Here is a 22,696-nt window from a genome sequence, read left to right as displayed (position 1 = left end):
AAACAGATAAGGGTAAGTTACAACAACTCTTAATTAAAAACTAAAATCAAAATACTCTATAAAGGTAAACAAGAAAAAAATAAAATAAGAGCAAATCTTCACAAATAACTTTTTTTTTGCATCTTTAATAAATAATTACGGAACAGAATAATAAACTCTATTATACCAGGCACTATCAATATCCAAAGGGATCTAGATTCTCATTGAATATCACAAGCGTTATTACTGTACTGTATACTGTAATTTCAATAACAAGCAATGGTGGATATTTGAAGAAAAAAAAATTACCTTCTCTTCATTCAATGGTACAATTATTCAAATAACATTCATACAAGACAAACATGATGGTACTACTCTTCAAATTGTGAGATGGTGGAAAAATGAAAATATAAACGCTACAATCTATCAGGTTCATAAAACACAACATAAAAAAGGTGCACATGCACAAACTTGAATCAACTATAGACTGAATCATCTGTTTCTTCAACATGCAACGTATACTACTTTCTTTCAGACACTTCTGTCATATCTGGAGTCTGCATCATGAAATTTTTAAGGATGTTATTCCTATATACTCTATTTAGGTAACGAAGCTCTCATGAAATATCCATTCATATTCTTTCAAGACTAACATACTATTCTCAAAAACAAACTCATATACGAAGTATTAATTCTAATAAACAGTATTATATTTTAAAAACAATGTTTTTTTGCATTATTAAATAACAAAAGGCTTCCAAATAGAGTGGTATAATCATAGATTGAGAACCGGTTCAAGTTCTGTCATGAAATAAGTATTGGTTGTTATTAAGAGATTTAAACAGGAAAACTCCCTATGATACTTGGTCAATATATTTTACACCAATTTCTTACGACACTTGAGGTAGGACTAAGTTATTGATTCTCAAAAACTAGTAATTATGGAAAGATTATGTCTTAAAATGATATTTGATTTCATTTTCCAGAGCGAAACAGGCCATTACCTTGGACTAAACGGATACACCTAGGAATTAAATTTTGCATTGCTGGAAAACGGACCTGATGAGCGAGTTTAAATATAACAGCTTCTAACTTCTGAATCCTCTTCTATGTTAATCCTAATGAGGTTGCTCATGTGTGATCCTCTTTTGCAATTAAAAGTAATAATGAACTACCATAAAATAATATTTCGTATCTGGCGCTTACACAAAAGCTCATGCAACTTAAAACTGTAAAATAAAATATGGCAAAGAAAAAAAAAAAGGGGACAAGCATGACATGAAAAGGACAAAACCTATCAAGGACACACAATGCAATCAAAAGAAAAAAGCACACGTCAGAAGAAAGCATCACGAGAATACTTACACTGTGAAGCGCACTGTAAATCGCTGGAGGTCAACCCCGTGGCAATTTCAGGCCCCGCTTCGCTGTGGTTGACATCGGTCTCCAGGTCGGAGCGTGTCCCTAGTGCGATGCCTGAATCGTCATCCAGACTGTACGTATCCTTTAGAAATAATCAAGAGGCCAAAAATGTATTAAACGAAGGTGAAAAATCTTCCACAAAACCTACTTAATCATTCTTATACCGATTGGAAATTCTTGGCTGAAATCCATAAATAAAAATTAATGTTACAGAAAATCCTAAACTTACAAACATTCAGAGATCCAAACACAAATCTAACTGAAAACAACAAAGTTAAACCTTTTACCCCCAGGCTATTTGGAAATTTCCAACCCTTAACCCCCAGGGGGTTATTTTTTTCCCAGCACATTTTGCAGTATATTTTTTTAAATTGCTCTAACAGCCTTAATTTTTGTCATAGAGAGGTCAGGTTGGTCTCATTCTCTTGGAAAATGCCTGAATTTTCTCAAAAAAATTATCAAAAATATGAAAAAAAAAATTTTTATAGCATTTTTTTGCAAGGACGTACCGGTACGTCCATGGGGGTAAAGGGATGGCTTTTGTGAAACGTACCAGTACGTCCTTTGGGGGTAAAAGGGTTAAGATAAAGATATATTGTAATAAAATATATAATTTAACACAGTAAGCAAAATGACATTTGTAATAACCTGATATCTATTCCACATTAAACCCAACTTTTTGTTGACTTTTCTGCCTGGAAATCATAGGCATGGAATTCAGGTTAGGACTACCCTATAGTCCATTTCTTTTAGCGAGGCAGATTTGCACCGACTGGCAGCGGTGCCCTTTTAGCTTGGAAAAGGTTCCTGATTACTGATTGATTAGAATTATCTTGTCCAACTAATCAGCGATCAGGCAACTTTTCCAAGCTAAAAGGGCACCCCTGCGAGTCAGTGCAAATATGCCTCGCTAAAAGAAATGGATTATAGTCAAAGTTTAACAAAATCCGACTTATAAACAATTCGGCTTACAAACAGCTTCTTGAAACCAATTAAATCTATAAGTTGAGGACCTTCTGCATAGTGAAATTTGCATCAATAATGACTTCTTGTTCATAGATTCACAAAATTATTTCATAGAAAGCATATCAATGTTTGAGCAACTACTATAAAAACCACTTGTCTAACATAAAAAACCTGGGAAAAACAAACAGGTCTCTTTGACATTACTATATTCAATATTCCATGTTCACATATATAGGTACAGTATACACAAAGTGCAGATGTGGTTAGTTACTTTTTATTTCTTAAAAGCTAAGAACAACAAATGCCAACAGATAAACACTCAAGAGTTTTCTTTTAATTTTTCATACAACTTGAGAATGATGCTGCTAATTTCATATCAGGGATAATCTTTTAAAAGTTATTCCCCTTTATGCTATATCAGGTTAAAACAACATACAGAGTTTGATAATCAATAAGTATATTTCAAATGAAATTACGCTATTTATTCAACACAAGAAGGTGCATACACCTGTAATAGAAAGTCGCGAGATGCCTCCATTGGAAGAAAAGAAAAAAAAAAAATAAATAAAATAAATAAATAAATAAATACTGTATATCAAATTTTGATAGTAATTTGTGCATCTTCCAACTTCACAAAGCCGAGTTCTCTAATAGGCATGTTTTCAACTTGACTAGAACTAGGCTATCAAAATTTATAATGAGATGTCTGTAGTTACTGGCGGGTGGCAAAAAAGCACCACCAAACCCCCCAGGTAAACTGAGTAACCCCTTTGACCTCCCCTTAGAGCTTGTAGGGTGTTTGAGGTGGGAAGTTAAACTTAGAAGCCTCAGGTTTGTATGTTTAACAAAAATATGAATGCTGTGAAGGAACAGGTCAATTGGTTCCCAGGTGACTCCAAAGGTGATGAACCCTTGAGGAGTGCAAATTCCAATTTTTGTTCCAGATCATTTGGTTCCCAATTGTTCCAGATCATGTGGTTCCCAATAGTTGTTCTAGATCATGTGGTTCCTAATCGCATGATTCCTTATCTCAGGAACGGATCATAAGATTCCGATTACTGTATACATTTATAAGACTCCAATCATTGTCACTGTCCGTATGGTTCCCTATAGCTATACACAATCGCAGGGTTCCCAACAGTGGTAAATGATCATAAGATTCCTAATCGTGGTAACCGATCATAAGTTAGGCGATTGCAGTGAACTCCTAATACCATGGAACTACAGTATGCTGATCATGGAGAATGAGCGCGAGATGACCCGTCTTGTGGGGAGTGAGCACAATCGGAATGTTCCCCTCCAGACAAAACCAAACGGGCAGGGTATATAGGAACCTCGGCGATTGTGCAGGTAAGAAATCGTATCCTGTACACGCGATGAGAACGATCCCAGGTTCTTCTTTTATAGTACAGTGTAATGGATGAGCAGGGACGAAGCAGATGCTAGAAGACGTGACCCAAATGTCACCAATGAAGATACTGTACGTGAAGTGTTTGATCATGAAGCGTCGAACCTCGTAGCCAGACATATTTTTGGTACGTAATATCTCGCAATGGGTCACATACTTGGTATTTAAATTACTGGTGTTGGTTAGGGGTCTTTTTCACAGACTAAGAAAATGAGAGCTTGATCTAGTACAAGACCCATGTATGTGAGCACTTGTATTCCAAATTGCTCAGTGCTGGGTACAAACTTTATATGAATTGCTCTGCACTAGGTATGATCTTGATACATACTGCTACTCTTGGTACACACCGTGCTCATGTACTGAACTCCATTGTACATAGCTACATTGATCAGACTTATTTAGACTAGGTCTTCTTGACGGGTGAAACGGAAGAATTTGACACGAGACCGACCACAGCTGCTAAACAGCGTATGCCGATGTCTGTTCCAGAGGGAACGACTTTAGGTAAGCATCTTTTCCTTTTCTCTCTCCAGTGCAGGAAAGGGAGAGAAGAATGAGGCCCTTACTCCTACCAGATGTGTGCTCGCTCATTCTGGTGACAAAAAGCATAAGTAGCTGGTGTTTAAGCACTTGTACAACATACAGATACATATCTTAAGGGAAGGAATGTTCCTGGTATGTATTCTTTTGCCTTGCAAAATTTTCTAGTGAATGTAGAACTATCTAGTTTCTTGCCTTACTAGAAGGCGAATGTGAGCTCTCTTTATAGAGTGTAGCTATGTAGGAGACCAAGGTGAGGGCAGGCTGCCGAACAAGGCCATGAGCAAACAGTGGAACGTTCATGGTCTGGAGATCAGGTCCTTGATTGTGAACAGGAGTGACATCAAAACCCAATGAATTTGTGCCACATGGGGAGACAATGTGAGTGAGGCTGTATTCATGATCAGAAAATTGTCAACAAATGTGCTTGCAAGCAAGTATTCTAAGCCTAATGAATGCTCACTAAATGCAGAGTGCACTTATGGCAGGAGCAGGTGTGTGTGTGTTAATATTTATGCAAACAAGTTAATGATCAATATCAGCAGTATGCATGACAATTGAGGAGCACGCAAGATTGTGAACAGAAGGGTGTGTGTGAACAGGAGAATATTCCAAGTCTGAAGAATTCACACTAAATGTAGAGTGCAAACAGGTGATTGCACATCAGTATGAGCATGTGTGAGGAGTCCTGAAGGTCTCATAATTATCTCTGTGGAAAATAGATTCATCTTCTGAAGCGATAAAACAAAACCTCTTTTCACCTGGAGGGTGTGGATTCCTGGGAGAGCAAATGACATATGCTTTCCAAAAATTGGAAAACTGCATACAAACTCGTGATGTGACTCTCCCGTAGTAGCAAGAGCACAAACAGGTTAGGTGGTGCTCCTGTAGGAGAGCGCACATAGTAGTACGCTTATGAGTTGTGCAAGATTAGGTGAGGTGGGGTCCTTTTAGAAGCCTGCACATCTATGAGGCCACGCACTCACAGGTGAGGTGGCACTCCTGTAGTAGCACATGAAAAGTTGAGGTGGCAGTCCTAAAAGAGTGCGCATGCTAATCTTGTCTCACGGGGTTGTCTTATTCTTAGTCTTCAGTGATGGAATAACTGGGACTCTTGGGCAATACTGTCTTTCCCATGGCAAGAAAAATAGTAGGAGTCATGTATACAAAACTATTGATTGGTTTTATAGTACTATTTCGTCCATAAGTGTAAGAAGGGCTCTGTCCTGACCAGCAATGTGAAGAGTTGAAGGTGCAGCCGAGGTGGAGTGACAAAGTTGTTCTTGTATCGACTGTGTGCATCAATGTTCACTTCCTGTTACGATGTTGTTTTTGTCACTAATTCACACTCAGGAGGGAATAAACAGCAACAGGAATGCTGTTAGATAGGAACAGAAGACATATTGGAGAGTTACTCAGAAACTGTCAGCTACAATTATTGGGAAAACTTAAAACCTTTCTTCCTCCTCAGTTTCCCTAGCTCACAACAAACTGCTAACCATTATCTAGAAGAAGAAACAAAAAATTAAAATAGCCAGATGGCAACACCAGGAGTATGTCTGTACTCTTTGGCTGCTGAGAACAAAGTGGCTACTCAGTGTATTAGCTGGGTGGGGGAAGCAGCTCCCCCACCTCCTCCTAGTAACTACACATACATCATTATAACTTTTGACAGCCAAGTTTCAGCCCCACTGAAAATATAGTCCAAATAGAGGGGCACTCAGTAGAGTGCAGACCTCCGCCACGGCAGCTTATTTCTCGTTAACATATACTAATTGGTGTGGATTTTCATACACTCAAAAAATGAACCAAGTTTGAAGTCTGTGTGACAACGATGTCCAAATTTATGGCTGATTATGTGAATTGGACATTTTGCTTGACCGTGACCTTGACCTTCCAAAATGTAATTGTTTCCAGCTTTTTACATAATAGTTAATCCCTGCAAGTTTCATTACTCTACGATTAAAATTGTGGCCAGGAAGCTGTTCATAAACAAACAGGGTAAAACATAACCTCCTTCCAACTTTGTTGGCAGAGGTAATTAAAGGACTAGGGTTTGGATTAGCGTAGGAACAAATAAGAATTTCAAGACAAAATAATTTAAAGCCTATATTAAAAAAGGCAGATCTTACTTACCAGTCTTTCTTCACCAATTCCACTCTCTCTGTGTAGTGCTCTTCTTGGCTTGAAGGGATCAAAAGTTTCACTACCATCTCCTCCTTCAGCACCGCATACATCCCGCTTCCCTAAAGGAGGCGACCTCTGCAACCTAGAATTCTTCTGGAAAGGATTGATATTTTCATCGAGGTGAGCTGATAACCGAGCAAGGGTACTAATATCTTTGTCTGCCATGTTTGAGTTCATGTTATTTGGCTTCACATGCACACTATCATCAGAGTCTGGAAGGCCAGAATCTGTAGAACAGTTCATAAACTCCTCAGCAAGACGACTTGCCTCATTTCCCAACAGTTGAGCAAATTCTAGACTATCAAGATGTCCTATAGTTCCTATAGAAGGAACTTTGGGTATGCCTAAATTTCCTTCATCAAAGCCTTCGCTTTCATCCGGTTGAAAACTGAAATCTTTTCCCTGCTCACCGTCACCCTTGTTATCTACTCTCAGCTCATTACTTTCATTTTCCTGACATTTATTTTCAACTAACTGTGAAAGAGGTTTGGTTTCTGTTTCTTCTAATTTTTCTACTTTATCAGCCTCTAAATCACCATTCACCACTAATGAAGCTTCACACTTTTCTTCTTTTTGTACGGTTTTTTTCTCTGATGAATCACAAGTTTCTTTACATTCCTTAGCTGAATCTGTTACATCAATAACTTCATTGTTTTCATGGTCGGTTGATATTGCCGCTTGTTCTTCTTGGACAACAGGGGTGGGACTGACTGACTGCTGACTTGTTTCCTCTGGTGCAGGTTTTGGCTCCTCAGTGCAAGGTCCTCCAAGTACTTCCCTGGTTGGTTTTGGTGCATCTACAGCTGTATTGTCAGATGTATTACTAAAGGATGGTTTACTATTGAAAGGATCAAAGTTTGGGTCTTCTAAAAAGTCTAGATTATATCCTTTTTTAGGGGGTACAGGTAGGTCTTCCTCTTCTTGGGACTTTGATACTTCTTCTGCAACTTTCTCCTCTGAAGATGGTGTTGTGTCAGACTTGATATCCTGTTCTTGTTTGGCTGGTTGTACTTTAACTTTATTTTTGATAACTGAAAAACCTTTCTTGGGGACTACCTTCTTTGTAGCAACTATCTTTGCTTTGGGTTTTGATTCGGGTTCAGGTTCTTGATCGTTTGGCACAGAAAAGCCCTCTTTTGGAGGAGAATTGCTTACAGCACACTTTGTTGCGAAGGGATTGAAATTTGGATCCTCAAGATTATCTAAAAAGTCAAGGTTGTATCCTTTTGAAGGGGGAAGCGGTAGCTCTTCTTCTGACTCTGTCTTGTTTTCAGTGTCATTCAAAGCTCTCTCATTAACTGTATTATTATTCTTTTCAATTATTTTTGATTTAAGAGGAGTTTTATTGACTGGCTTCTTGTTTGGCACAGATTTACGATTAAGTCTAGGAGGTGGTTTACTAGGCGGTTTAGACGGGTTTTCAAAAGTTACTTCTAAAAGTTGGTCAGAATTTGCCTGGTTGTTGGGGTTGGATTCTACACTCGGGGTATTTTCAACTTTATTGTCTATAGCAGTGTCTGGATCCTGAGTTTTATTGTCGTTTGCATTAGCAGGAGGGTCGGGGTCCTTGGCACTACTCTTTGCCTCTTTCTTTTTCCTTATGGCAGGCTTTAGAGGGGGAAGCTTCCGACCAGCTTCCGGGCTTGGAGGAGGGGTACTTCTAACTGCAGTTTTGGTCGCAAATGGGTTGAAATTTGGGTCTTCTAGATTGTCAAGGAAATCTAAAGAATAACCTTTCTTTGGTGGAATTGGCAGATCTTCATCATCTAATGTATGGTTCAGAGGTTCTTCATTAACTTGTTCTGGTGGCGAAGTACAGGGAACTTCATTTGCATTGGGTGGCTGGACATTATCGAACCCAGATAACTCGCTTGTATTGAGTGATGACTGATTATCTTTTGATTCAACTAGGGTTGTTTGCTGATCTGAACTTTCCTTTAAAGACTCTTGCTCAATCTGCTTCTCAATAGAAATACTGTCTTTATTTTCACTTTGATTCACAAGTTCACTATCGGTGTTTTCATTAACATCCCTATTTATAATTTCTTCTGTTACAGGAATACTATTATCTGTTTTTTCTATACAATTTTGGGTGATGGTCTCTAAATTTTGCTCATTCCTTTGCTGTATTTCTTCACTAACTGGCAAACTGTTACTTTCACTCTTGACCTCTAAGGAACCTTGCAATTCCAAGGATAATTCTTCCTTTCTTTCTGTTAAACTATCGGCTTCTCCACTCACTACCGTCTGACAGGATATTACTTCGGTAACCTCTTCCTGAACCAATGTCTTCGCACTGATGGTTTCTTCGATTAACTCGTTCCTTGTTACTGTGACCAGAGATTCACTTATGGCACTTTCTGGAGATTCTGCATTTGCTATGGGCTGTTCACTGACAATCTCCTGAACTTCGACACAACCGTTTTCAGAAACTTTTATGCAATTGTCATTAATACTGTTTTCAACAATACTGTTCTCCAACTGGGTTTCTGTTTCACTGATTGACTTATCACTAACTGGAGTCACAGACTGTTCTGTAGCCTGGGTACAGTCTGTAATTGGCGCTACTGGAAGACACTTCTCCGACGATGGCTGCTGAGTGACGACAACTGGGTCGGGCGGAAGATCGATTTCCTCCGCACTTTCATACTCAGAGTCTGCAAGGAGGAATTCAGAGTGAGACTTGGATTTGAAAAAGGAACAACAACAGAATAACATTCTGTAACAAACGTATAAAGATTACTGGTGATAAGGCAATAGAAAGAAAACACCTGCTACTCATTGTTATAAATGTATCTAATCACAAAAAACCAACAATACCTTGTTAGGCTTACCAAAACTATTTAGGGTATAGAACATCTATTATCATCAAACACAACTTAACAAGCACAATACTAAACGACCCTTTAAATCAGCAATTAGATACAATACCATAGGCCCTCAGCATCTTAGCACTTTGTGCAGCTACTACAAGGTAACTAACAAATTACTGTACTGTACATCACAAGAGTAAGAAAAGTACATAAATGATTAGTTATCAAACAAGATAAAGACTTGCTGGGAAGATTACCCTGTAACACCTTCTTATCAACACACTCACTTGCCAGAAACGTGGTTTACGTAAGAATATGATTCACAGGTCATTTAATTAGGAAAACTTTGATGATTATTCTACTTGAATACCGCAACTGCTGATAACGCTCCCTTATCAGTGACTTTAAATTGTTTCAGCAGACAGCTTAATGATATGTAGAATAACGGGAAGCAGTTAAAAACCCTTTAGAGCTAATACAATAAAGGTTAAAAAAGGTTTTTAACCTTCATATTTCTTCCATAAAGTATATAAATATCACAAACATTTATTTCAAGTCACTTTCTCTATTTGATGCTCTAAACGATTTGATATTTCAAATTTAGTGTGACCTCTAGGCATAAAACTAAATTGCCAATAAACTTTTCCCCCAAATCACAGACTAATGTTCTACAGACTCATTGAATCACACAGAGGGACTACGACAAGAAAGGATGACGTTCCAGACTTTCAGGGTATAGGTAATAATTTCATTAATTAATGATGTGTATTCGCATACTAAACAAGGCAGCATCAGACCATAAAATTCTCAGTGCCTACAATGCTGGTCAAAGAAGGAAAAGCCAAAACGATTCTGGTACCGTACACAAAATTGTACTTGGAAGGATAAAGGCTCCCTCAATATTAACCCTTTTACCCCCAAAGGACGTACTGGTACGTTTCACAAAACCCATCCCTTTACCCCCATGGACGTACCGGTACGTCCTTTCAAAAAAATGCTATAAAAATTTTTGTTTTCATATTTCTTATAATTTTTTGAGAAAATTCCGGCATTTTCCAAGAGAATGAGACCAACCTGACCTCTCTATGACAAAAATCAAGGCTGTTAGAGCAATTTAAAAAAAATATACTGCAAAATTTGCTGGGAAAAAAATAACCCCCTGGGGGTTAAGGGTTGGAAATTTCCAAAGAGCCTGGGGGTAAAAGGGTTAAAGTATGTGGAGTTACATATCTTTGTGAACTAAGATGAAAATTAGTTTTGCACAATAAGTTCTCCTTAAAATTTCCTCACACACAGTACAGTACTATAATTCCTTCTGGAGTCAAATTGACCTACTAAAGCACACCCTGATATTCATGAAGATTCATTTCCTTATCACTTAGGAGAAATTTTTTCCTATTATGATTATAAAAATTATCCAATAGAAGAGTATGTCACATTAGCTATTTACTTAGTAATGATATAAAATGGCTACAGTTACAACTAGACTAAAAACTGATCACAGCTAAGAAATGCTATATTAACTTTATCAGTTATAACTCATTACTGTATTATAGATGTACGTAAGTAATACTGTTATTTAGGAGAATATTCCTTTCCTGGTAACAATTCATGTAAGCTCTTCTAAAATAGGAAGAAACTTATAATTACAACACTGACAAATTTATAAACTAGAGTGCCCTCATAGCACAACAATAAAGGCAACTTTCCACGAGGAGAATTGAAATCAAGCCCTCCGAGCACAGGCCTTTCTGCTGTGAATTCTTATGATTATATACTTGTATATACCAAATCCAAATTGGCTAAAATTAAACCTTATAAAAAATGGCAACTAAATTGACTGTGGGGGCACGTAAGATTATAACTTTCTTAAGGTTGAAATTATAAAAATAAAACCATCCAGAATACATACCCAGATCCATCAGAGAAGGTTAATGAATTTTCCTTGGTACAAAGGCCACTCACACAGGAAGAACTAACCAAAAAGCATAAACATTGTTCATAAAGAGAAGCTAACTGAATTTTCCTCAGTACACAGCCCATCGACACGAGAACAACGATTAAACAAAAAGCATATACAGTGTTCACGAACAGAGAAGCTGAATGAACCTTCTTCGGTACACAGGCCACCCACACAAGGACAACAATTAACCGAAAAACATTAACAGTGTTCATGTCTTTTGGATAGACAGAGAGGCAAGCAAACAAGAAACTCGGGTGTATTTTCTGCACAACTTTGCAAGCACAAGTAATATTGATTTGGAATTTTGGAATCACTAAAATACTAACTGTGGTCATAATGATTTGCAAACACTAAAACGGAGACCTTCTCCATCATGAGGCTCAATACTACACAGTATTCTAGAAGTTTTATTCCAGCTGTTACCAAGTTGTGGAATGATCTTTCTAATCGAGTAGTTGAATCAGTAGAACTTCAAAAGTTCAAAGTTGGAGCAAATGTTTTTATGTTGACCAGGCTGACATGACTCTAAAGTTTATATATGACATATCTGTTTTTGACGTTAATAGTTTATATAGGACATATCTGTTTTGACGTTGTTACTGTTTTTAGAATGATTTATTGTTAACTTATTATCATCATTTATTTCCTTATTTCCTTTCCTAACTGGGCTATTTGTCCCTATTGGAGCCCTTGGGCTTATAGCATCTTGCCTTTCCAACTAGGGTTGTAGCTTGGCTAGTAATAATAATAATAATAATAATAATCCAGCTTTGTTTTGTAAGCAATGGTATATTGGGTAAAAATTATTTAGATGGACTGTAAAATCCATTAATCCTGGTGATATTTGCACACTTATTTTTATGAATCTGGTCCCTAAGCCACAGTGTTGGGACCTTAGGAACCATGCAACACCCTAGAGAAAGTAGTGTAAAATCACACAGTTGCCCTATAAATAAAAAGTTAAGAAGAAACTCGGCAAATAGAGGTACAGTGTAGAGAAAGGTTATATAGTGAGTGCAGCTAGGGGTCAAATGGATGCTGTAAATCATTCCTAAAGTATTGAACTGTATATATCTTTGTTCCCAAATCAATATTTATTACCTGTACTATAAAAATACAGATACCCCATTACTGTACTTGTGCTATTAGAAATTTAATCAAAATGTTAATTAACAACAAAATAAAGTGTTTGCATTGTTCACATGAAACCAAATTAGCCTCTAGAACTTGCAGAAAAAAATTCATCCCATTAAATCATTCACTGAAAAACTTTACAACCAAACCACAAGGTGATAAAGACACAAGATGACGACAAAAATGAGTAAGTGGGTTGTGATAGCAAACTCAAATCTATAAATGTTAGTTACACACACACACAATAGTCCATTTCTTTTAGCGATGCATATTTGCACCGACTCGCGGCGGTGCCCTTTTAGCTCGGAAAAGTTTCCTGATCGCTGATTGGTTAGAATTATCTTGTCCAACCAATCAGCGATCCGGAAACTTTTCCGAGCTAAAAAGGCACCGCTGCGAGTCAGTGCAAATATGCATCGCTAAAAGAAATGGACTACAGTGAAATACTGAAAACCCAAAACACATACTGTACATTGCAAAATCTAGTGAGATGTACTATTAGCACAAAATCTGTGTGTAAAGCAAATGGCAGCCAAAAACTTACTAGTATCTAGTAAAAAACAATGCTTAACTTTCAATCATGTTATTGTTGAACATTTGTTTCAAAAATTTTAGAAAATAAAATTTTTCTTTATAAAAAACCAATAAGCTAAATATTACTGCAAGATGTCCATGAAAAAAAAATACTGTACATCAAATTTATTTAATAACAGTAGGTAAATATTACTTATATTTATGTAATTTAAAGAAGTAAATATATTGTCCTTTTTTTAAGAAACAATACCAATACTGTTCACAATTAGATTGTTTTTAAATTCATTAAAAACTGGAAACAAAAAGTCAAACTAGTTAGAACATTTGATCTTTAAATCATTGGTTTTGGCAAGTAATCATAATGTTAAAATATATAAAGGCGGCTCCATCCACTTAAATGTATTTAAGTATAAAGTAACCAAAGTACATAAATCAAAAACTTTTTTTATTCAATTTAAAATGGAACACACAGTTCTTAGTGAGTGAGGGCATGAAAATGCATTAGCTAAACTCAACGTCAAATAATACTTTTAAAAGCATTTAGGAATACCTTTTTTAACCCCATTTTGGGTATTGTTCAGTTCAACTGAGTCAGACACTGCAAATGAACAAACATTATTAGTGACAATTACTACACATCGAGCCTCAGCTTGATAACCTACAAACGAACAAGAGAAAAAAATACGACAGAGTAAAATGCACACGGCATTAAAAAAAAATTAATTAAATACTGTTGTGGCTAAACAATAAATATCATTAATATCTATCCAGCAGTCAGGTAACGATAGACATTTCAAGAACTTTCCACCTCATATAAAAACTAGAAGAGAATAAGGAAAAGTGTAGAAAGTCCTCAATATTATATTCAATACAGTAAGCAAAATGACATTTGTAATAACCTGATATTTATTTCATATGAAACAGGACTTTTTTTGACTTTTGTAGAATGAAATTGTAGGCACGGGAATCAGGTTAGGCCTACCCAAGGACAAAATTTAACTTACAAACAGCTTCTTGGAACCTATTAAGTTCGTAAGTTGAGGACCCTCTGTATCAAAATTTCACTATCGACTCGCATCTATCATTGTTTAAAGAAGAGTCAATGCCATATACGTAGGGCACAAAATTAAAGTATCACTTTCTTAAGAGAAATGGCATTTCAAATTGCTTGTGCAATGTTGATATCTTCAACTATTACAACACTTGTCTTTAAGCAACACAAAAGTAGTATTTCAAATCTCTATAACTTTGATGAAGGATATCAACTTAGAGATTTTACCTTTTCACATTGCACTTTCAAATTCTTATATAAATTGTAAATGCAGGAATCATATCCATTCAATTCTTATATCAATTTTAAATGCATGAATCATATCATCCATGGGACACCTTTACTTTGCACATTACTTTAAGTTTTCTATAGTATATCATCTTCAGTCCCGATACGGTAATGTCCCTGACTGGTGATCCCCAGACTGGGGTTCGAGTCCCGCTCAGACTCGTTAGTTCCTTTGGTCGCTAGAACCTAACCATCCTTGTGAGCTAAGGATGGAAGATTTGGGGTAGCCTATAGGTCTATCTACTGAGTCATCAGCAGCCATTGCCTGGCCCTCCTTGGCCCTAGCTTGGGTGGAGAGGGGGCTGGGGTGATGATCATATATATATATGGTCAGTCTCTAGGGCATTGTCCTGCTTGATAGGACACAGTCACCATTCCTTGCCTCTGCCATTCATGAGTGACCTTTAAACCTTTAAATGCATAGCTTTCTTTCACTTTTCATCCATTATCTTTGATCTCTTCTTTTCTATATGTCAACTTTCTTCAAAGCCCTTAGCTGAAACATAAGCGAGTTCACCAGTATGATGCAGTACCATCATTAGACTAATTTATAAAAATAGACAAACAACTAGCAATTCACTATAAATCAGAGTACTTTCCCAAGTAAGTCAAGTTTCTGAACTACTGTAAAATTATTTTTCATCACAGTGAATTTGTCATTATAACCATTATTACTACATAGTACAGTAGTTTAATGAGACTAAACAACTGTCATTATCGCCATTAATGCAAAGTAGTTTGATGAGACTGGTACAGGGTGTGCCCGAAGGATTTGTTTTTAAACGAAGGGTGAAAATTAGGACAAAGAATAATCAAAGCAGTTGAAGAACAAGGAGGGAAGAGACCAAGGTAAAAATATACAATGAAGAAGGCTTTTTGTATAGGTAACTGAAGGACAGTACATGGAGTCTCTGATACTTTATATAGTATGTCATGCCACGAATGCAATGAACCCTATAAGAGGAGGGTGATACAGAATTGAATATATGAAGTCTCGACACAAGTTTGGAATGCAAAAAATTCCTCAGGGAAATCGACTTGAGGAACTTGAAAGGAAATAAAGTCAAATACAAAAAGGTATTTCCGCGTGAGGCAGAATGAACCAAGCAAGAGATCGACGCACCATAGGCATAAGAATGCTGGGTGAGGATATATATACAGTACATCAATAACTGGGATTTGAAAAAGGAAATGTCCAGTTCCAGAGATGAATAAAACTATTCAAGAAGTATAAACTTTATAAAAAAAATGTATTTCTTAAATAGTTGAGAAATGATGTTTAGCCACAAACAGTATTATATAACTAACAATAAAGAACACTGAACATTTAAAAAATAAACTCTGTGACAAAATGTTGGCACTAAAATATATCAATTATAAAGAAAAGTTATTTAAGTAAAAAATTAAGGATACAATTTCAAAATAAATGTTTTACTGTATACAATTTCAAAATAAAGGTTTTACTGTATTTTTTTTTTACAAATAAAAATCTGCAAAGTAGACTTAACCATAGAATTGTACTTAAAATGCATAAAAATATTTGTAAGAACTGAAAATGATAGATATTGAAAAAAAAAAAAAAAAAAAAATTCAATTACAATGATACAAAATACCATACAAATTGGCCAAGCTCCACTACAAAATTGCATACTTTTGAACTGAGCTTTGAGAAGAAAATAAAACTGGAAGCTTAAAATGTTTTTTACGTTACTGTTAATTAACCCTTTTACCCCCAATGGACGTACTGGTACGTTTCACAAAACTCATCCCTTTACCCCCATGGACGTATCGGTATGTCCTTGCAAAATACTACTATTTACATTTTTTTGCATATTTTTGATAACTTTGAGAAACTTCAGGCATTTTCCAAAATAGTGAGACCAACCTGATCTCTCTATGACGAAAATTAAGGCTGTTAGCGCAATTTAAAAAAAAAAATGTATTGCAAAATGTGCTTGAAAAAGAAAACGCCTGGGGGTTAAGGGTTGAAAAGTTCCAAATATCTTGGGGGTAAAAGGGTTAATACATATATGTGATAATTGGGAAAAAAACCATTTAGTCTTGAAATAAACAAATGGCAATGTATCAATGAACAAACTGAGATACTTGTTAGTGATAAAGATAATCTTGACAATGAACATCTAAATCTAGACAAAATAAAAAAATAACTTTGTAATATGGTATATCTTCTTACAAGAAAACAAAGCCAGGTTATGATGAAAATAAAATCGGATTACCTTTCATTTCGTCTAAGCTTCAGTTACAACACCAATTATTTTTACTGCATCAGGTCAACAATGACTAAAGAAAAATAGGGCCATGCTGAATAAGCGAAGGCAAAATAAGAAAACGGCTGAATTTTAATCTGGCTACTAAAAAGATGTATGTCATTCAAGGGGACGAAGGAAATAGTGAACGGTACTTTACCCTAAAGAAATCCGAGTAATTCTAAGTAACAAAATATAAAACTATGCCAAAACATACCTGAATTAATTGATGCCTCAGGATTCTTAGCTACTCCTTTGCCAAAGGAATTAACTGTTGGTTGAGTTTTGACGGCAGATGCAGGAAGGCTCTCGGAAAGACTGTTTGGAGACTCGGTTAAACAGGAGGCAAAGCTGACTTCTTCAGCTGTGGAAGGAGTTTCACAGTCTTTGCTCAAGCTGAAATACAGATACATAATGTGAATGCTGAAAAGCTGAGTGAACAGATCATACATATATACATATACCAAGGCACTTCCCACAGTTTTTTGGGGGGTAGCCGACATCAAACAAAAAGTAAAAAAATGGGGACATCTCCTCCCTACGTTCCCCCCAGCCTGACAAGAGACTCAACCGAGTTTGGCTGGTACTGCTAGGGTGCCACAGGCCATCCTCCCCTTTGTCAAAATTTTGAGTAAATATTCATAGACTAAATAAACTAGAGTAATTATAAATTGTCATACAGTACAGCATTAACAAATGGGTGTTTAGGGGCTTAAATATCATTATCTATACCAAGAAAGACCTTTCCTCAATATTTTGATAAATCTCTCCACATTATCATAACAGGCATCTTAATAAAGAGATAAAATAGGGGTGAAAATAGCAACAGTGGAAATATCCTCTTCAATGCTTTAATAACTACAGGGGAACTCAGTAAAGCATAGACCTCTGCTGTGGCAGCTTATTTGTCAACCTTGACCTTGACATGCATTAATTGGGGTGGATTTTCATACACTTAAATATGAACCAAGTTTGAAGTCTCTGTGACAACAATGTACAAACTTATAGCTGATTACGTGAATTGGACATTTTGCTTGACCGTAACCTTGACCTTCCAAAATTCAAATATTGCCAGCTTTTTACATAAGTTAATCCCTACAAGTTTCATTACTCTACGAATGAAATTCTGGCCAGGAAGCTGTTCACAAACAAACAAACATACAAACGGGGGTAAAATATAACCTTCTTCCAATTTATTTGGCAGAGGTAATAAAGGATGTTTTCAATTAAGAAACTCATCCAATAAAATTCTTGTACCTCTCTGGTGATGTATCAGAAACTGGCGACCTTGGTGACAAAGGCGGACTGGCACCATTAATGTTCTCCGACACTGGTTCTGTAGTGACACGTTGGACATCAGCCTCCTCTTCTAGCTTGCACGGAGGATCCGCAGAGCCAGGAGGGGGCACACCTCCCTGTAACAACAACAGAAAGTAAGTTGGAAACTCTTTACTACCCCAAAATAAAAGTTTTATGAAGCCTGTTGACACAAAGATTATTAAGAGATGATACATGCATACTATTAAATTGATCTAGAGACCCACTTAAAAATCCTATTAACAAAGAAAGCAACACAGCTCAACAACATAATTTTGAGACAAAATTTTATCATAGAACATTAGATTTTACACTACAGTATACGGTACCGATAAACTGAGCCACAAATGTAGTTTTACAAATAATCAACTAATTTCTTTTATTAGAAATGGATTCTTTCAAATTATTTTCTTGATAGAATTGAATCACTTTCATTTACCATTGGCCTTTGACTTGATAACTAAATTTTCAATCATCCTAAAGAGATTTCTCCTTTGCTTTTTTAAAAAAATGCTGCAATTTTGGATAATGCACGCAAGGTTTCATTGACCATCCACAAATTAATACGCGAGATACTTCATTTGTTTTTGAAGTCCCAATTGTGGTATATTACACCTTATGACTCCTATCTAAGGGTGTAGTTCTGCTGTTATCTTAAAAAAATAGTGACTACCAGTTTTAAAGAACTGTGTCAGAAATGATTGATACTTTTGTCTCTCCTTGTTCTCTGAGGTACAAAAATAACAAGTACGGAAAACATATCTGGAATTCCTAAAGTGCAGCGAACCTTGGCTTTCAGCATGATAATGCCACTCTATAAATGTAAAATCTGAGTTTGAATTATGGGTAATGTGTATCTAGTTTAAAAAAAAAAAAAAAAAAAAACCTCTGGAAGCTATCTTCCACTAAATTAAAAAAAAAAAAAAAAAAGAACAACAACAACAAATACAAACACTTCTCCTTCAATCCTAACACAAAATATCTATCATATGTCCCAGTATTTCAAAGAGCAGAAACCCTGGGGTACAACGACAAAATCTTCCAAGATTTTCCCGCTAACTTGCCATTCAGTATTTAGAAGTATACACATTGACATTTGGGGCATTTGGCTAAAGGGGTATTTCAAACTAAACCTTAACGATTTATATTTCATCTACCAACTTTAATAACAAATCCAAATATTTAAAACTCATTCTCAGGGCAAGATAGTCCCCACTGAATTGGAATAAATATCTAAACAATAGCAAATAATTGTGCAACAAAGCAATTGACAAAACTCTGAAAAAATGGAGAAACATATATCACATTAAAAAACAGTACTAAATACAATTACTTAGGATTTTTATAACCTAGTGTATACTGACTACTGTGTCCAACTATAGTATGAGGCTATGTAATATTTTCTCAAAAAAAACACATATAAATATCAAAATGCCGTAGTGTTACCTAGGTTATACTGTACTACGTTTCCAAATCATGCACAAATATCAAAAAAAGAAAAGAAAAAAATGTAAGTGTGAGAGAAAATATCCTATTATTGTATTTGAAAAAAGTAATGCATACAATAATCTTGTTTTAACACTAAGATTAATACAACTTTTGTTTCCAATTATAATTTTCAATTAAGACTGTACATACAAAGTTATCAGCTTATGGCAAGGAAAAAACAGACATGCTTTCTTATCTTTGATAGCTTTAAATTTCAGATTAGACTTACAGTATGTATTAGGGCACTTTTAATGTTCAAAAAGATTAAAGGAAGTCAAGATATGAAAAATTGTGAAAAGTCTAAAATACGAGGATATAGAAAAAATACATTGCAACACTGACACAAATGATTAAAAATGGCATGTGAACAAATCACATATAAAACATAAAAGCAATATAATGCAGTCGCTACGACATTTCAATATATAACTTTTAAATAAGTAAATTAAAATTTTTAAAGATTTTTATTCATTTCAATATTTAAATGGTAGTAAAAAGGAAACACAAGAATTCAAAGTGTAAAATTGTTAAAATAACTTTGGCCATAATAGAAATTCATGCGAAAACAGCTTATTTCAACAGCAAAATTAAACTTTTTAACAGCCAGTACGCAAACAGGATTACAAGAGCACAAAACGCAAACTCTTATAATTGCCAACCTTCTTCTTTTGGTCACTGTCTGCTCTACTAGCAGAGTGGCTACCCTGAAATAGAAATGTAAGTGTTGGTAAGGTGAGCTATGGCAAATGTTTCAAAAATCCTTGTACTGAACTGTGCAGCCAAGTAATGTGTACAACAAACAACAGGAAGTCAAATTTACTTATCATATAAGTAAAGAAACATACCTTGAATGATATGGGTTAAAGTGTCTTTTTGATAAAATATGGTATTGGTTTACCTTGAACGATATAGGTTAAAGTGTCCTTTTTGATAAAATATGGCACCGGTTTACCTTGAATTATATAGGTTAAAAGTGTCTTTTTTTATAAAATATGGTACTGGTTTACCTTGAATGATATAGGTTAAAAGTGTCTTTTAAATAAAATATGGTACCGGTTTACCTTGAACGATATAGGTTAAAGGGTATTTTTTAATAAAATAAGGCACTGGTTTACCTTGAATTATATAGGTTAATGTGTCCTTTTTAATAAAATATGGTACTGGTTTACCTTGAATGATATAGGGTAGTGTCTTTTTGTTAAAATATGGTACTGGTTTACCTTGAATGATATAGGGTAAAGTGTCTTTTTGATAAAATACGATACTGGTTTACCTTGAACGATATAGATTAAAAGTGTCTTTTTAATAAAATATGGTATTGGTTTACCTTGAATGATACAGTTTAAAGTGTCCTTTCTAATTAAATAAGGCACTGGTTTACCTTGAATGATATAAGTTAAAGTGTCCTTTCTAATAAGATATGCTACTGTTTACCTTGAATGATATAGGTTAAAGTGTCATTTTAATAAAATGTACTGGTTTACCTTTAAAGATATAGGTTAAAGTGTCTTTTTAAAAAATATGGTACTGGTTTACCTTGAATGATATAGTTTAACGAGTCTTTTTGATAAAATATGGTATTGGTTTACCTTGAACAATATAGGTTAAAGTGTCTTTTTGATAAAATATGGTACTGGTTTACCTTGAATGATAGAAGTTAAAGTGTCCTTTTTAAAAAATATGGTATTGGTTTACCTTGAATGATATAGGTTAAAAGTGTCTTTTTGATAAAATATGGTACTGGTTTACCTTGAATGATATAGGTTAAAGTGTCTTTTTGATAAAATATGGTACTGGTTTACCTTGAATGATAGAAGTTAAAGTGTCCTTTTTAAAAAATATGGTATTGGTTTACCTTGAATGATATAGGTTAAAAGTGTCTTTTTGATAAAATATGGTATTGGTTTACCTTAAATGATATAAGTTAAAGTGTCTTTTTGATAAAATATGGTATTGGTTTATCTTGAAAGATATAGATTAAAGTGTCTTTTAGATAAAATATGGTACTGGTTTACTTTAAATGATATACAGTATTTTAAAGTGTCTTTTTAATAAAATATGGTACAGTACTGGTTTATTGTGCCTAAAATTATTCAAAACTTGAATACTGTATTTACAATGTATGAGACAATGTTAACTTTCATGCTACCAGATAAACCTTACAACATTGGCTTACCAAACAATCTTGAAATGTCTTCCATGTATACAGTATACCTATACACCCTTACTAGTGATCTAATATACAAAATCAATGTATACCACGGGAAAACATTTTGTAAACAACACTTGGAATAAGATCCCTAGTGATTAAGTAGTGACGGAATAAATAATTATTATGTAAATTATGGTAATGCTTAACAGGGCTCCACAAGGCACTAGAAGAGTTGAAAGACCCAGGCCTACATGGCTGAGGACTATGAAGCGTGAAGTCGGAGATGATGAGTGGAAAAGTATTGGATTAAAAGCTAAAGATTAAGATGAATGGTGAAATCTAACAGAGGCCCTTTGCATTAATAGGCGTAGGAGGAGATGATGAAGATAAAATCATGGTAAAACATTCTAATGGAAAATAAAGGCACTACAATTTATCTTTAATATATATGTGAATCAATATTGAGTTACAAATATGGTACAATTACACCAAGATGTATGTTCTGAAAATTACGACATTTTCTCATCATTTTTCTGTACTGTAAATTGTATTGAGTTTTGAAGTGTCAAACATAGACACTTTCATCTGGTATTAGTGTTCTTTGGTTCAGCAATTAATCATAGTTTAGACATTCTTCAATAGACTAGCCTTTAATTGAATACATCAATTAAATTTTATGATACAGTATAACCAAACCTAACGGATTTCTATTTTAGCATTCCAAGTTTACTTAAAACATAATGGTTATTTATTGTCAAATGTACACCAATATACTGAATACTATGAAGACAGTATTTCGTGTCCATTTCTTAATGCCGATATTTCAGCAAAAATGAAACTGAACTTAAGAGACTTTGTATAATGACATAAAGGAACATACATAGAACACCATCTAACCTAAACTTCCCAACCTAACCTAACCTACAAGCTGCGTCCTTTCCTACTTACCTAATGGAGGGGCATAGGGCCCCCATGACCCCCTTAGACTGCTATATTCTTACCGATAAGGTTGAAAATAGGGGAGTTACGGGGCATGGCCACTGTCATATATACACTTCCCCTACTAGTATATTCAAAGAATTAAAGAGGCCACTGTAATTAGTACCATTTAACAATCCAGCATTTCTACATTGTTCTTTGTCTTTTTAACAAGCTATTTAGGTAATCGGGGCCTTTGTATACAAGCC

The 22,696-nt window shown here is 35.2% G+C and overlaps 1 protein-coding gene across 11 annotated transcripts in view; it reads right to left on the bottom strand.

Annotated features, from left to right (window-relative positions):
• The window catches only part of LOC137622274 (transforming acidic coiled-coil-containing protein 3-like), a 295,374-nt gene that overhangs the window by 102,534 nt on the left and 170,144 nt on the right, over nucleotides 1-22,696 (bottom strand). For 6 of the 11 annotated variants that reach the window (XM_068352809.1, XM_068352808.1, XM_068352816.1 and 3 more), the window contains 6 exons: nucleotides 20,017-20,061; nucleotides 17,810-17,967; nucleotides 16,770-16,948; nucleotides 13,497-13,544; nucleotides 6,452-9,159; nucleotides 1,345-1,483 (listed from right to left, as the gene is read on the bottom strand). In XM_068352809.1, the coding sequence (XP_068208910.1) occupies nucleotides 1,345-1,483; nucleotides 6,452-9,159; nucleotides 13,497-13,544; nucleotides 16,770-16,948; nucleotides 17,810-17,967; nucleotides 20,017-20,061 (3,277 nt within the window). The remainder of the gene's footprint in view (nucleotides 1-1,344; nucleotides 1,484-6,451; nucleotides 9,160-13,496; nucleotides 13,545-16,769; nucleotides 16,949-17,809; nucleotides 17,968-20,016; nucleotides 20,062-22,696) is intronic. The other 5 variants (XM_068352810.1, XM_068352818.1, XM_068352817.1 and 2 more) reach the window with 2 other exon arrangements.

This window comes from Palaemon carinicauda, chromosome 29 (genome assembly GCF_036898095.1).
Source record: "Palaemon carinicauda isolate YSFRI2023 chromosome 29, ASM3689809v2, whole genome shotgun sequence".
In the NCBI taxonomy this organism is placed as follows: domain Eukaryota; kingdom Metazoa; phylum Arthropoda; class Malacostraca; order Decapoda; family Palaemonidae; genus Palaemon; species Palaemon carinicauda.
The sequence above is the reverse complement of the archived record's forward strand: the minus strand, read 5'-3'. Positions and strand labels throughout refer to the sequence as shown.